This window comes from Corvus hawaiiensis, chromosome 31 (genome assembly GCF_020740725.1).
Source record: "Corvus hawaiiensis isolate bCorHaw1 chromosome 31, bCorHaw1.pri.cur, whole genome shotgun sequence".
Lineage (NCBI taxonomy): Eukaryota > Metazoa > Chordata > Aves > Passeriformes > Corvidae > Corvus > Corvus hawaiiensis.
The window spans coordinates 50,779-63,854 of record NC_063243.1 but is presented as its reverse complement, the minus strand read 5'-3'; the positions used below and the strand labels follow the sequence as shown (position 1 = coordinate 63,854).

At 54.7% G+C, this 13,076-nt stretch overlaps 1 protein-coding gene across 2 annotated transcripts; it reads right to left on the bottom strand.

Annotated features, from left to right (window-relative positions):
- Nucleotides 1-2,253: 2,253 nt before the first annotated feature.
- LOC125318851 (tubulin beta chain) lies at nucleotides 2,254-12,921 on the bottom strand. Of its 2 annotated transcripts, XR_007200521.1 has the most exons (5): nucleotides 12,727-12,879; nucleotides 8,415-8,523; nucleotides 6,574-6,684; nucleotides 2,467-4,014; nucleotides 2,254-2,402 (listed from the first exon to the last, which is right to left on the bottom strand). XR_007200521.1 is itself a non-coding variant. In XM_048289769.1 (4 exons), the coding sequence occupies exons 1-4, from the start codon at nucleotides 12,781-12,783 to the stop codon at nucleotides 2,957-2,959; spliced, it is 1,335 nt and encodes a 444-aa protein (XP_048145726.1). In that variant the 5' UTR covers nucleotides 12,784-12,921; the 3' UTR covers nucleotides 2,254-2,956. The 2 variants fall into 2 exon arrangements, 1 of the variants encoding a protein (XP_048145726.1); XM_048289769.1 differs by having other exon boundaries at nucleotides 2,254-4,014; nucleotides 12,727-12,921.
- Nucleotides 12,922-13,076: the final 155 nt, after the last annotated feature.

Sequence of the window (13,076 nt, the reverse complement as noted above, 5' to 3'; positions counted from 1 at the left end):
ACCTCTCAGGTGACCCCAAGACCCCCCAGGTGACCCCAGGACCCCTCAGGTGACCCCAGGACCCCCCAAGTGATTCCGAAGTGAACCCAGGACCCTCCTGGTGACCCCAAAGTCACCCCAGGACCCCCAGGTGACCGCAGTGGCTGCAGAGTGACCCCAGGACCCCCCAAGTGACCCCGGAGTGACCCTGAAGTGACCCCAGGACCCCCCAGGTGACCCCAGGATGGCCGCAGTGGCCACAGAGTGACCCCAGGAGATCCTGAAGTGACCCTGAAGTGACCCCAGCACCCCCCAGTGGCCACAGCGGCCACAGAGTGACCCCAGGTCCCCCCAGGTGACCCCAAAGTGACCCTGAAGTGACCCTCAGGACCCCCCCAGTGGCCGCAGAGTGACCCCAGGACCCCCCAAGTGACCCCAGGACCTGCCGGTGGCCGCAGTGACCCCAGCACCCCCCAGGTGACCCCAAAGTGACCCCAGAACCCCCCAGTGACCCCGCTGGTGGCCGCAGAGTGACCCCAGGACCCCCCAGGTGACCCCAGGACCCCCCGGTGGCCGCAGTGGCCGCAGAGTGACCCCAGAACCCCCCAACTGACCCCAGGACCCCCCAGGTGACCCCAGAGTGACCCAGTGACCCCCCAGTGGCTGCAGTGGCCGCAGAGTGACCCCAGTGACCCCAGAACCCCCCAACTGACCCCAGGACCCCCCAGGTGACCCCAGGACCCCCCAGTGGCCGCAGTGTGACCCCAGTGACCCCAGGACCCCCCAGGTGACCCCAGAGTGACCCCAGGACCCCCCAGGTGACCCCAGAACCCCCCAGGTGACCCCAGAGTGACCCCAGGACCCCCCAGGTGACCCCAGGACCCCCCGGTGGCCGCAGTGGCCGCAGAGTGACCCCAGTGACCCCAGGACCCCCCAGGTGACCCCAGAGTGACCCCAGGACGGGGCCGGAGCCGCTTTTCCATCCCGAGTTTATTCCGGACCCGGGGGCGACTTTTCAATATGAAAAACCAAAGAAACGGGCAAAAAAAACCATCCGAGAACGGGCAAAAAAACCATCCAGGAACGGGGCAAAACGGGGGGAAAACGGGCAAAGGGGAACGGGAACGGGGCAAAACGGAGGGAAATTGGGAAAAATAAACAGAAATGGGGAAAAATGAACGGAAATGGGGAAAAAACGGAGGAAAAATGAACAACAATTGGGAAAAATGCAGAAAAAATTGGGGAAAAAATTGAGGAAAATGAACAGAAATTGGGCAAAAATGGAGAAAAAAAATGGGGAAAAAGGAACGAAAATTGGGAAAAAATGAAAAAGTGGGAAAAATGGAGGGAAAAAGGGGAAAAATGAAGAAAAATGAACGGAAATGGGGAAAAACGGAGAAAAATTTGGAAAAATGGAGAAAAAGTGGGAAAAAGGTGAAGAAAAATTGGGGAGAAATGAATAAAAAAATTGGGGGAAAATGGAGAAAAAATGGGAAAAATGAATAAAAAAGTGGGAAGAACAAACAAAAGCTGGGAAAAATGGGGAAAAATGGAAAAAATTTAGAAAATTGAAAAAACTGGGAAAATGGAAAAAATTTGGAAAAAGGAACAAAAAATGGGAAAAAAAAAGGGAAAAAATGAACAAAACTGGAGGAAAACAGAGAGAAACTGGGGAGAAATGAACAAAAAAGTGGGGGAAATGGAGAAAAAATGGGGAAAACAGAGAAAAATTGGGGAAAAAATGACAAAAATTGGGGCAAAACCGCCCCAAAAAATGGGGGGGAAATGGCTCAAAATTGGGAAAAATCAATAAAAATTTGGGGAAAAATGAAGGAAAATTGGGGAAAATGAACAAAAATGGGGAAAATGAACAAAAATCTGGGGAAAAATGAACGAAAATGGGGAAAAATGAACGAAAATTTGGGGAAAAATGAAGGAAAATTGGGGAAAAGGAAGCGGAACCGACGGGGGCGGGGAGGGGACGCGAGGCCGCGGCAGCAGCGGGGGAGGGGCGCGGGGGGGACGAGGAGGATGAGGAGGATGAAGGTCCAGGGGTCCCGGTGCCGATGGTGAAGGTCAGGAGCTCCTGAGGATGAGGAGGGCGAAGGTCCAACGACGATGAGGAAGGTCAAGGGCTCCTCCACGGTGAGGATGATGAAGGTCAAGGGCTCCTCCACGGTGAGGATGATGAAGGTCAAGGGCTTCTCGGTGCCGAAGGCTGGAGACTCTCAGGGACTCTCTGATGATGATGAAGATGACGAAGGCCAGGGATTCTTCACCGCTGACGATGACGAAGGTCGGGAGCTCTGACTGCGATCAAGAGTGGAGACTCTTCAACGATGACGACGACGAAGGCCGGGGACTCTTCAAAGATGACGATGATGACGGTTGGGCGCTCTGACCGTGATGATGAAGGCTGGGGACTCTTCAATGATGATGACAAAGACCAGGGACTCTTGGAGGATGACGATGATGAAGCTTGGGAACTCTTCAACGACGATGATGAAGACCAGGGACTCTTGGAGGATGACAACGATGAAGGTTGGGAGCTCTGACCATGATGATGAAGGCTGGGGACTCTTCAACGATGATGAAGACCAGGGACTCTTTGAAAATGATGATGATGAAGGTTGGGAACTCTTCAACGATGACAATGAAGACCAGGGACTCTTTGAGGATGATGATGATGAAGGTTGGGTGCTCTGACCTTGATGAGGAAGGTTGGGAACTCTTCAACAATGACGATGAAGACCAAGGACTCTCTGACGATGAAGACCAGGGACTCTCCGAGGATGCCGACGATGAAGCTCGAGCACTACGAGGACAACGCTGAAGGTCGGGTGGGGACTCCGCTGCCACCGCTGGCGATGACGAAGGACGACGATGACGAAGGACGATGACGACGACGCTGAAAGCGCCGCCCTCCAACGATGCCGGGGGGGGGAGGGGTTGGGTTGACGCCGCCGGTCAGGGCCCCTCAGGCCTCCTCCTCGGCCTCCTCGCCGAAATCCTCCTCCTCCTCGGCCGTGGCATCCTGGTACTGCTGGTACTCGGAGACGAGGTCGTTCATGTTGCTCTCGGCCTCGGTGAACTCCATCTCGTCCATGCCCTCGCCCGTGTACCAGTGCAGGAAGGCCTTGCGGCGGAACATGGCCGTGAACTGCTCCGAGATGCGCTTGAAGAGCTCCTGGATGGCCGTGCTGTTGCCGATGAAGGTGACGGCCATCTTGAGGCCGCGCGGCGGGATGTCGCACACGGCCGTCTTCACGTTGTTGGGGATCCACTCCACGAAGTAGGAGCTGTTCTTGTTCTGCACGTTGAGCATCTGCTCGTCCACCTCCTTCATGGACATGCGGCCGCGGAAGACGGCGGCCACGGTGAGGTAGCGGCCGTGCCGCGGGTCGCAGGCGGCCATCATGTTCTTGGCGTCGAACACCTGCTGGGTGAGCTCGGGCACGGTGAGGGCGCGGTACTGCTGGCTGCCGCGCGACGTCAGCGGCGCGAAGCCGGGCATGAAGAAGTGCAGCCGAGGGAAGGGCACCATGTTGACGGCCAGCTTGCGCAGGTCGGCGTTGAGCTGCCCGGGGAAGCGCAGGCAGGTGGTGACGCCGCTCATGGTGGCCGACACCAGGTGGTTGAGGTCGCCGTAGGTGGGCGTGGTCAGCTTGAGGGTGCGGAAGCAGATGTCGTAGAGCGCCTCGTTGTCGATGCAGTACGTCTCGTCCGTGTTCTCCACCAGCTGGTGCACCGACAGCGTGGCGTTGTAGGGCTCCACCACCGTGTCCGACACCTTGGGCGACGGCACCACGCTGAAGGTGTTCATGATGCGGTCGGGGTACTCCTCGCGGATCTTGGAGATCAGCAGCGTGCCCATGCCCGAGCCGGTGCCGCCGCCCAGCGAGTGCGTCAGCTGGAAGCCCTGCAGGCAGTCGCAGCTCTCGGCCTCCTTGCGCACCACGTCCAGCACCGAGTCCACCAGCTCGGCGCCCTCCGTGTAGTGACCCTTGGCCCAGTTGTTGCCGGCGCCGCTTTGGCCTGAGAGGGGAGAGGGAGGACAGAGAGCGGCGTGAGCTGGGGCCGGGAGGCCTTCGAACCGAGCCTGGGGACCCCCTCAAAGCACCTCTGGGGTCCTCAACCCAACCTTGGGGTTCTTGATGACCTTCAAACCATCTTTAGGGACCTTCAAAGCACCTTTGGAGACCCTTAACCCAACCTTGAGGAACTTGAAGAGCTTCAAACCACCTTTAGGAACCTTCAAACCACTTCTGGAGACCTCAAAGCACCCTTGGAGACTCTCAACCCAACCTTGAGGTTTTTGATGACCCTCAAACCACTTCTGGAGACCTCAAAGCACCCTTGGAGACTCTCAACCCAACCTTGAGGTTTTTGATGACCATCAAACCACCTCTAGGGATCTCAAACCATTGTTGGGAACCTCAAAGCACCTTTGAAAACCTCTGGGAACCTCACAGCACTTTTGGGGACCCTCAACCCAACCTTGAGGTTCTTGATAACCATCAGACCACCTCTGGGGACCTCAAACCACCTCTGGGAACCTCAAAGCACCTTTGGAGACTTCAAAGCACCTTTAGAGACCCTCAACCAAAACTGGGATTCTTGAAGATCCTCAAACCACCTTTGGGGACCTCAAACCATCTTTGGGAACCTCAAACCACCTTTGGAGACCTCAAGCACCACCATCAACACTCCAAGAACCTTCAAAGCATCTTTGGAGACCCTAATCCGACCTTGAGCTTCTTGAAGACCTTCAAACCATCTCTAAAGGGCTTTAAACCATCTTTGGGGACCTCAAAGCACTTTTGGAAACCTCAACCCAACCTTGAGGTTTTTGATGACCATCAAACCACCTCTGAGCACTTCAAACCACGTTTGGGGACCTCGAGCACCACCATCACCACTTGGAGAACCTTCAAAGCACCTTTGGAGACTGTTGAACCAAGGCTGAAATCCTTGGAGACCCTCAAAGCACCTTTGGAGACCCTCAACCCACCTTGGTGTTCTTGATGACTTTCAAACCACGTTTGCAGACCGCAAAACACCTTTCGACACCCTCAACCCAACCCTGAGCTTCTCGATGGCCTTCAAACCATCTCTGGAAACCTTTAATCCACCTTTGCAGACCTCAAATCATCTCTGGGGACCTCAAACCACCCCTGGGGACCTTGAGCACCACCATCACCACTTGGAGAACCTTTAAACAGCTCTGGAGACCTTTGAACCAAGGCTGAGGTCCTTGGAGAGTCTCAAAGCACCTCTGGGAACCCTGAACCAACCTTGGGGTTCTTGATGGCTTTCAAACCATCTCGGGGCACCTCAAACCATCTCTGGGGACCTTCAAACCATCTTCAAACACCTCAAACGATCTCTGGGGACCTGAGAGAGCCCCAAACCACCCTTGGGGACCTTCCTCCCCTCCTTGGGGACCTCAACACCACCTGTGGGGACCTCGAGGACCTCCAGACTCCACTTTGGGGACACTTGGGGACCTTGATGTCCCCTTTGGGGCCCTGCCACCCCTCGGGGCCACCACCCCGCTGTCCCACGTGTGGCCCTGATGTCCTGGAGCGTGTCCCATCCCAGCTGTCCCCAAGGTGTCCCCAGTGTCCCTCAGAAGCCCCCAGGTGTCCCCGATGTCCCCAGATGTCCTCAGGTGTGTCCCAGGTGTCCCCAAGTGTCCCTCACTCACCCCCAGGTGTCCCCAAATGTCCCTCAGGAGTCCCCGGGGGTGTCCCAAATACTCCCAGGTGTCCCCAAGGTCCCCACTCACCCCCAGGCATCGCTAAATGTCCCTCAGGAGCCACCAGGTGTCCCTGATGTCCCCCCCAGTTGTCCCTGCTCACCCCCAGGTGTCCCCAGATGTCCCTCAGGAGCCCCCAGGTGTCCCCGATGTCCCTCAGGAATCCCCAGGGCTGTCCCAAACACTCCCAGGTGTCCCCAGGTGTGTCCTAGAGACCCCCACTCACCCCCAGGTGTCCCTAAATGTCCCTCAGCAGCCACCAAATGTCCTTAATGTCCCCCCCAGGTGTCCCCAAATGTCCCTCAGGTGTCTCCAAATGTCCCCAGATGTCCCTCAGGAGCCCCCAGGTGTCCCCAGGGGCGTCGTGTCCCAAACACTCCCAGGTGTGCCCAGATGTCCCTCAGGAGCCCCCAGATTGTCCCCAAATGTCCCTCAGGTGTCTCCAGGTGTCCCCAGATGTCCCTCAGGAGCCCCCAGGTGTCCCCAGGGGCGTCGTGTCCCAAACACTCCCAGGTGTGCCCAGATGTCCCTCAGGAGCCCCCAGATTGTCCTCAAATGCCCTCAGGTGTCTCCAGGTGTCCCCAGATGTCCCTCAGGAGCCCCCAGGTGTCCCCGATGTCCCCCCCAGGTGTCCCCAAGGTGTCCCCAATGTCCCCCCCAGATGTCCCTGATATCCCCCCCCAGGTGTCCCAGGTGTCCCCGATGTTCCCCCAGATGTCTCTCAGGAGCCCCCAGGTGTCCCCAAACGTCCCCAGGTGTCTCCAGGTGTCCCCAGTGTCCCCCCAGATGTCCCTCAGAAGCCCCCAGGTGTCCCCAATGTCCCCCCCGTCACTCACCGAAGACAAAGTTGTCGGGCCGGAAGATCTGCCCGAAGGGGCCGGAGCGCACCGAGTCCATCGTGCCGGGCTCCAGGTCCACCAGGATGGCCCTGGGCACGTATTTACCCCCTGGGGACAGCGGGGACGTCAGCGGGGGCACGCGCAGGGGACACGGCCCCGAGCGGCCCGGGAACGGCCAAACTGGCCCGAAAGCACCCGGAATGGCCCCAAAAGCACCCGGAACGGCCCCAAAACCATCTGGAATAGCCCCAAAAGCACCCGGAACGGCCCCAAAAGCACCCGGAACTGCCCCAAAACTGCCCAAAATTACCTAAAATCACTCCAAGCCCACCCAAAATCGCCCCAAACCCACCCTGAAGCCACGTAAAATCACCCCAAACCAACCCAAAATCAGCCCAAGATGGGACAAAGCAACCCCAGGGGGTGACAAGGTGACGCTGGGGGGGTGACAAAGTGACACCAACAGGTGACAGAAAAGAGGTGACACCCAGGGGGTGGCAGGGGACAGGGTGACACCAAGGGGGTGACAGGGGACAGGGTGACATCAAGAGGTGACAGAGCACAGGGTGACACCAAGGGGGTGGCAGGGGACAGGGTGACACCGGGGAGATTAAAGTGACACCAAGGGTGTCACACAGAACAAGGTGGCACCAGAGCAGTGACAGGGGACAGGGTGACACCAAGAAGTGACAAACAACAAAGTAACACCAGGAGGTGACAGGGCAGAACCCAGAGGGTGACAAAAGACAAGGTGACACCTGGGAGGTGACAAGGGACAGATGGGACCAGGGAGGGGACAAAGCACAAGGTGACACCAAAGAGGTGACAGAGGACAGGGTGACACCACGGGGTGATACAGAAGTGGGTGACACCAGGGGGTGATAGGAGACAGGGTGACACCAACAGGTAACAGAGAACACGGTGGCACCAGGGTGACACCAGGGGGTGACAGAGAACAGGGTGACACCAAGAGGTGACAGCAGACAGGGTGGCACCAGGGAGGGCACAAAGGACAGGGTGACATCAAAAGGTGACAGAGAACAGGGTGACAACAAGAGATGATGCTCAGGGTCACACCAGGGGGTGACAGAGAACAACGTGACACTCAGAGATGACAGGGGACAGGATGGCACCTAGGAGGGCACAAAGGACAGGGTGACACCAAGAGGTGACAAAGAACACGGTGACACCTGGGAGGTGACGAGGGACAGATGAGACCGGGGAGGGAACAAAGGACACGGTGACACCAGGGGGTGACAGGGAACAAAGTGACAGCCAGAGCGTAACAAAGGACAGGGTGACACCAAGAGGTGACAAAGCACAGGGTGACACCAGGGAAGGGACAAAAGAACAGGGTGACACCAGGGGGTGACAGCGGACAGGGTGGCAGCAGGGAGGGCACAAAGGACAGGGTGACACCAGGAAGGTGACACAGGACAGGGTGACACCAAGAGATGATGCTCAGGGTCACACCAGGGGGTGACAGAGAACAGCGTGACACCCACAAGGGTGACGCAGGACAGGATGGCACCTAGGAGGGCACAAAGGATGGGGTGACATCAGGGGGTGACAAAAGACAGAGCGACACCACGAGGTGACAGAGAACAGGGTGACAACAAGAGATGATGCTCAGGGTGACACCAGGGGTGACAGGGCACAGGGTGACACCAGGAAGGTGACAGAGCACAGGGTGACACCAAAGGTGACAAACCAACACCGGGAGAAGGTGACAAATGCCACCCGATGCCACCCGGTGCCACCCCGGATGGGGGGTGACAGCTGTCCCCGAGTGCCACCGGCTGTCCCCAAACGTCCCCGAACACCCCCAATGTCCCCACCCGTGGCCTCGTTGTAGTAGACGCTGATGCGGTCCAGCTGCAGGTCGCTGTCGCCGTGGTAGGTGCCCGTGGGGTCGATGCCGTGCTCGTCGCTGATCACCTCCCAGAACTGCAGGGCCGTGCCGTTGGGGTGAAAAACGGGCATTTCGGGCAAAGAAATGAGGATTTTCGGTGAAAAAAAATCAGGATTTTAGGTGGAAAAACGGGGGTTTTAGGGGGGAAATTGGGGGGTTGGGGGCAAGGTCAGGGGTTAAAAGGGGCGGGGCCTGGGGCAGGGGTGGGGTCAGGTGGCCACACCCACCCCAGGCAGGGTTTTGAGGGGAAAAAGGAGGATTTGCGGGAAAAAAAAAAAAAAATGGGGGTTTTCAGGTGGGAAATGGGGGTTTGGGAGGCTAAAATGGAGCTGGGGGCGTGGCCAGGGGTTAAAGGGGGCGGGGCTTGTGGAGGGGTGGGGTCGGGTGAGCCACGCCCACTTTGCTACACCCAGGACTGGATTTTGGGGGAAAAACCTGGGGATTTGGGTCTAAAAAATGGTGATTTTAGGGTGCAAAGGGAATTAAACGTTGGGGGCGTGGTCTGGGGCTGAAGGGGGCGTGGCTTGTGGGGGTGGGGTCACGTGGGCCACGCCCACACCCCACACCCCCCCCCCCCCACCATTTTGGGGGAAAAAACTGGAATTTGGGGATGAAAAATGGAGATTTTAGGGTGGAAATTGGGGGGCGTGGTCAGGGTTAAAGGAGGCGGGGCTCAAGGAGGGGTGGGGTCACACAGGCCACGCCCACTTTGTTCTGCCTGGGGTTCATTTTGGGGACAAAAAAGGGGATTTTGGAACCTTAAAGGAAAACGAGAATTTGAGTCTGGCCCCGCCTACCTCCCCATGGCTGCGTTTTTGGGGGAAAACCGAAGGATTTGGGGAATTTAAAGGAATTTGGGGGCGTGGCCAAGGCAGGGATGGGGTCAGCCCCACCCCACCCACAGCCAGGATTTGTTTTGGGGAAAAAAACGAGGATTTGGGGAGTATTTAGGAGAAATTTAGGGCGTGGCCAAGGACAAAAGAGGCGGGGCTTAATGACGAGCAGAGCCAGGAAAACTCCACCCACACCTGGAACAAATTTTGGGGTAAAACCCCCCAATTTGGGGACTTTAAGGGTGAGATGGGGGCGTGGCCAAGCCGGGGTGGGCGGGGCTTGAGAGGCCGGGTCAGACAAGCCCCTCCCACTAACCCACGGCCAGTTTTTGGGGTTAAAAATGCGATTTTTCGGCTTTTAATGCGATTTGGGGGCGTGGCCACACGGAGTGGGCGTGGCTTGGTGGTGGGGGCGTGGCCAGAGCAGCGCGGCCCCGCCCCCTAAAAAGGGCGGGAACGCGGGGAAATGGCGGCAAAAACGTTCAAATTCAAACAAACGCCCCCAAAATCGGCTCTTCTGGACCCAAAATCAGGGTTTTTACACCCAAAACTCCCCTCCGGAAATTGGGGTTCCCCAAATTTGGGGGTTTGGGGTTAAAAATGGGCCCAAGGGAAGGAGAGGAGGGAGTGCGGCCGAAGGGGAAAATGAGGTGAAAAACGGCGATTTTGGGACCGTGGAGGGAGGAATGGGGTTGAAACAGGAACTTGGTTATTATTATAATAAAAAACGGTTATTTTTGGATTAGCAAAATAAAGAAAAAAAGTTAAAAAAGCAGCGGTTTGCAATAAAAATGGAGCTTTGAGAATTATGAGGGAGAAATTCATACAAAAAATGACAATTTTGGCACCAAAAAGCAAAAATGCCTTCAAAAACGTCAATTTTGGGGCTGAGCGAGAAAAGCAGATTAAAAACTAGCAATTTGGGGTGAAAATAAGGCAGAAATAGGCTTAAAAATGCAGATTTTGGAGCTAAGGGAAGGAATGGGTTAAAACCCGGCATTTTGGGGGGTTGTGGGTAGAAATGGGTTAAAAACCGGTGATTTTGGGGCTGTTGGGAGAAATGAGTTAAAAAGGGCAATTTTGGGGGTTGTAGGAAAGAAATGGGTCCTAAAAATGTCAATTTGGGGGAAAAAATGGAGATTTTAGGCAAGCGAGGAAAAAAAGGATTTTAAAAAGGTCAAATTTTGTTTAAAAAAAATCAGCATTTTTGGGAAAAATCCCTGCGTTTTGGAGGCTTGGAACACAGGAGGTTAAAAATCGCAATTTTTGGTTAAAAATGGGAATTCGGAGCAGAAATCGAGAACTTAGTGACAGAAATGTGGATTATGGAACAAAAAAGGGCTTTTAAGGGTAAAAAAAGCCAATTTTGGGGTGAAAAAATGGGGGTTTGGGGCTAAAATACAATTTTTGAGAATAAATTCGACCTCTTAAACACTAAAATTTTCTGTAGAAAAAAAGAACCTTTTTTTGGGCGCCAAAATCCCAATTTTGGTCCAACACCTCCTTTGCAAACCAAAAAAAAAATCCCATTTTGGGGCTAAAAACTCCAATTTGAGGCTTTTTGGAGAACAAAGATTTGGGTTTGGGGTGGAAAAAGTCCCTGTAGGGCGCAGGAAATGCGGTCTGCGGACACAAAGAGGCGAATTTGGGGCTGAAAATGGCGATTTCTGGACAGAAATGGACATTTAAAGACAAATAAAAAAACAAATTTGGGGGTAAAAGCGACAGTTTTGGGGTTGAAGTAATTTTGGGGGGCAAAAAGGGGTTTTTGAAGCACAAAAAACAACGCTGCGGTGGGAAAAATCGCAAATTCCAAGGCCTAAAATGACGCTTTTTAGGGCAAAAATCCCCAATTCGTCTAATTAAAAAAAAAAATTGAAATTAAAAAGGTGAATTTCGGAGCTGGAGCGGTGATTTTGAGGTAAAAAAAGCGGATTTAGGAGCACAAAGCTGCGGTTCTTCCCCCGAACCTCCATTTTGGGGCTGGAAACCTCCATTTTGGAGCTGGGAACTCCCTTCGGACTGCAAAAAAACCCCAATTTTAACCCCAAATCGCCTTTTTAGGAAACAAATTCATCCCTTTTTAGCCTCAAAAATCCGCGCTGAGGGATAAAAATCCTCATTTTGGAGCAAAATCGGCGTTTTGGAGAACAAAGATGCTGAGCTGGAGCTGCCGAGCTCCATTTTGGGGCTGGGAAAGGTTTCAGAGGGACAAAAATCCGCATTTTTAGCAGCAAAACCGCTCAGAAATGAAATAAAAACCTCATTTAAGGTGCAAATATTAATGTTTTAAGAATTAAAATATCTCTTTGGGGAGGGAAATTGTTCTTTTTTAGGGGAAAAAAAAGCATTTTCAGGAAACAAAGCTGATGCCGGAGAGGACAAACAGCATTTTACTGCTGAAAAATCACAATTTAAAGGCACAAAATCCACACTTGAGGCATAAAAAAGTGGCGGATTTGAGAATAAAATCCTCCAGCTTCAAATCCTTTATTTAGCAGAGAAAAAAACCCCGATTTGGGATAAAAAACCCCGATTCTGGAACAAAAAGCGGCGCCACGCCTCGGATTTTGGGGCTAAAAAGCTTTATTGTGAGGATTAAATCGCTTTTTTCCCTTGGGTTACACCCTCCCATTCTCAGGTCTGGAACCCCTCCGGGTTCACGCCCCGTTTGGGGGTCAGAAAAATCTGCTTTTTGGGGCACAAAATCCGCCTTTTTCAGGTGAAATTTGATCATTTGGGCGTGAAAACAGACAAAATTAGGGGAGAAAAGACCGAATGTTGAGGTGGAAAGAACCGATTTCGGGTCTGGAAAAGCAGCACTTAAACATCCGTGTTTTAAAAAACCCTAAAAAAATCACTTTTTGCACTAAATCAGGAGGAAATCATTGTGAGAATCTCAATTCTGGGGATAAATCCTTTAATTTCGGGGCTCTTCGCCGCCATTTTGGCGCCTTCCCCGCCCATTCTCGGCTGAACCCTCCACGATTTGGGGCAAAAAGCGCCATTTGCGACCGAATCTTTAAAATATGCATTTAAACGAGCAAGGAATCGTTATTTCATCCTAAAACAACCCAAAAAAGGCGATTTTGGGGGCGAAACCGCCGCGTTTCGGGGCCGCCGCCCAGAGCCGCCATTTTGCGGCCGCGTGGGGGGGGGGGGGGCGCGGTCAGACACCCCAAATCCTCATTCAGCGACAAAATCGCCTCATTTTAACCCAAACCCGCTAAATTTGGCACCGCGTCCTTCCCCCGCAGGTATCGTTTTGGCGCGAAAACGCCGATTTTTGGGGGAAATCGCCCTGTTTTGGGTCACCCTTTGTCTTCGCGCGCGGGGGGGGGGGGGGGCTCTTAAAGGGGCAACGCCGCCGCGGCGCGGGATGGAGGTGGGGCCCGCCCCGCTCACCTTGGCGCCGATCTGGTTGCCGCATTGGCCCGCCTGGATGTGGACGATCTCCCTCATGGCGGCGGCGGTGTGTGATGGGGGGGTCTCGGGCCCACCCGGACGGCGCTGAGGCGCTTGGAAAAGGGAACAGAAAAAAAAAAGAGGCGGCGCGGCCCCTTTAAGAGCGGAGCAAAGGCGCGAGCGCGGCGGCGGCGAAAATGGCGGCGGTCGCGGCCCCGCGCGCGCTCATATAGGACAAAGCCGCGGCTCCCATTGGTCGGCGCCGCCCGCTCCCCGCGATTCCATTGGTCAATCTTTCTGTCAATCCTTCATTCTGCCCCTCCATTAGTCAAAACCCCTTTTAAACCCCT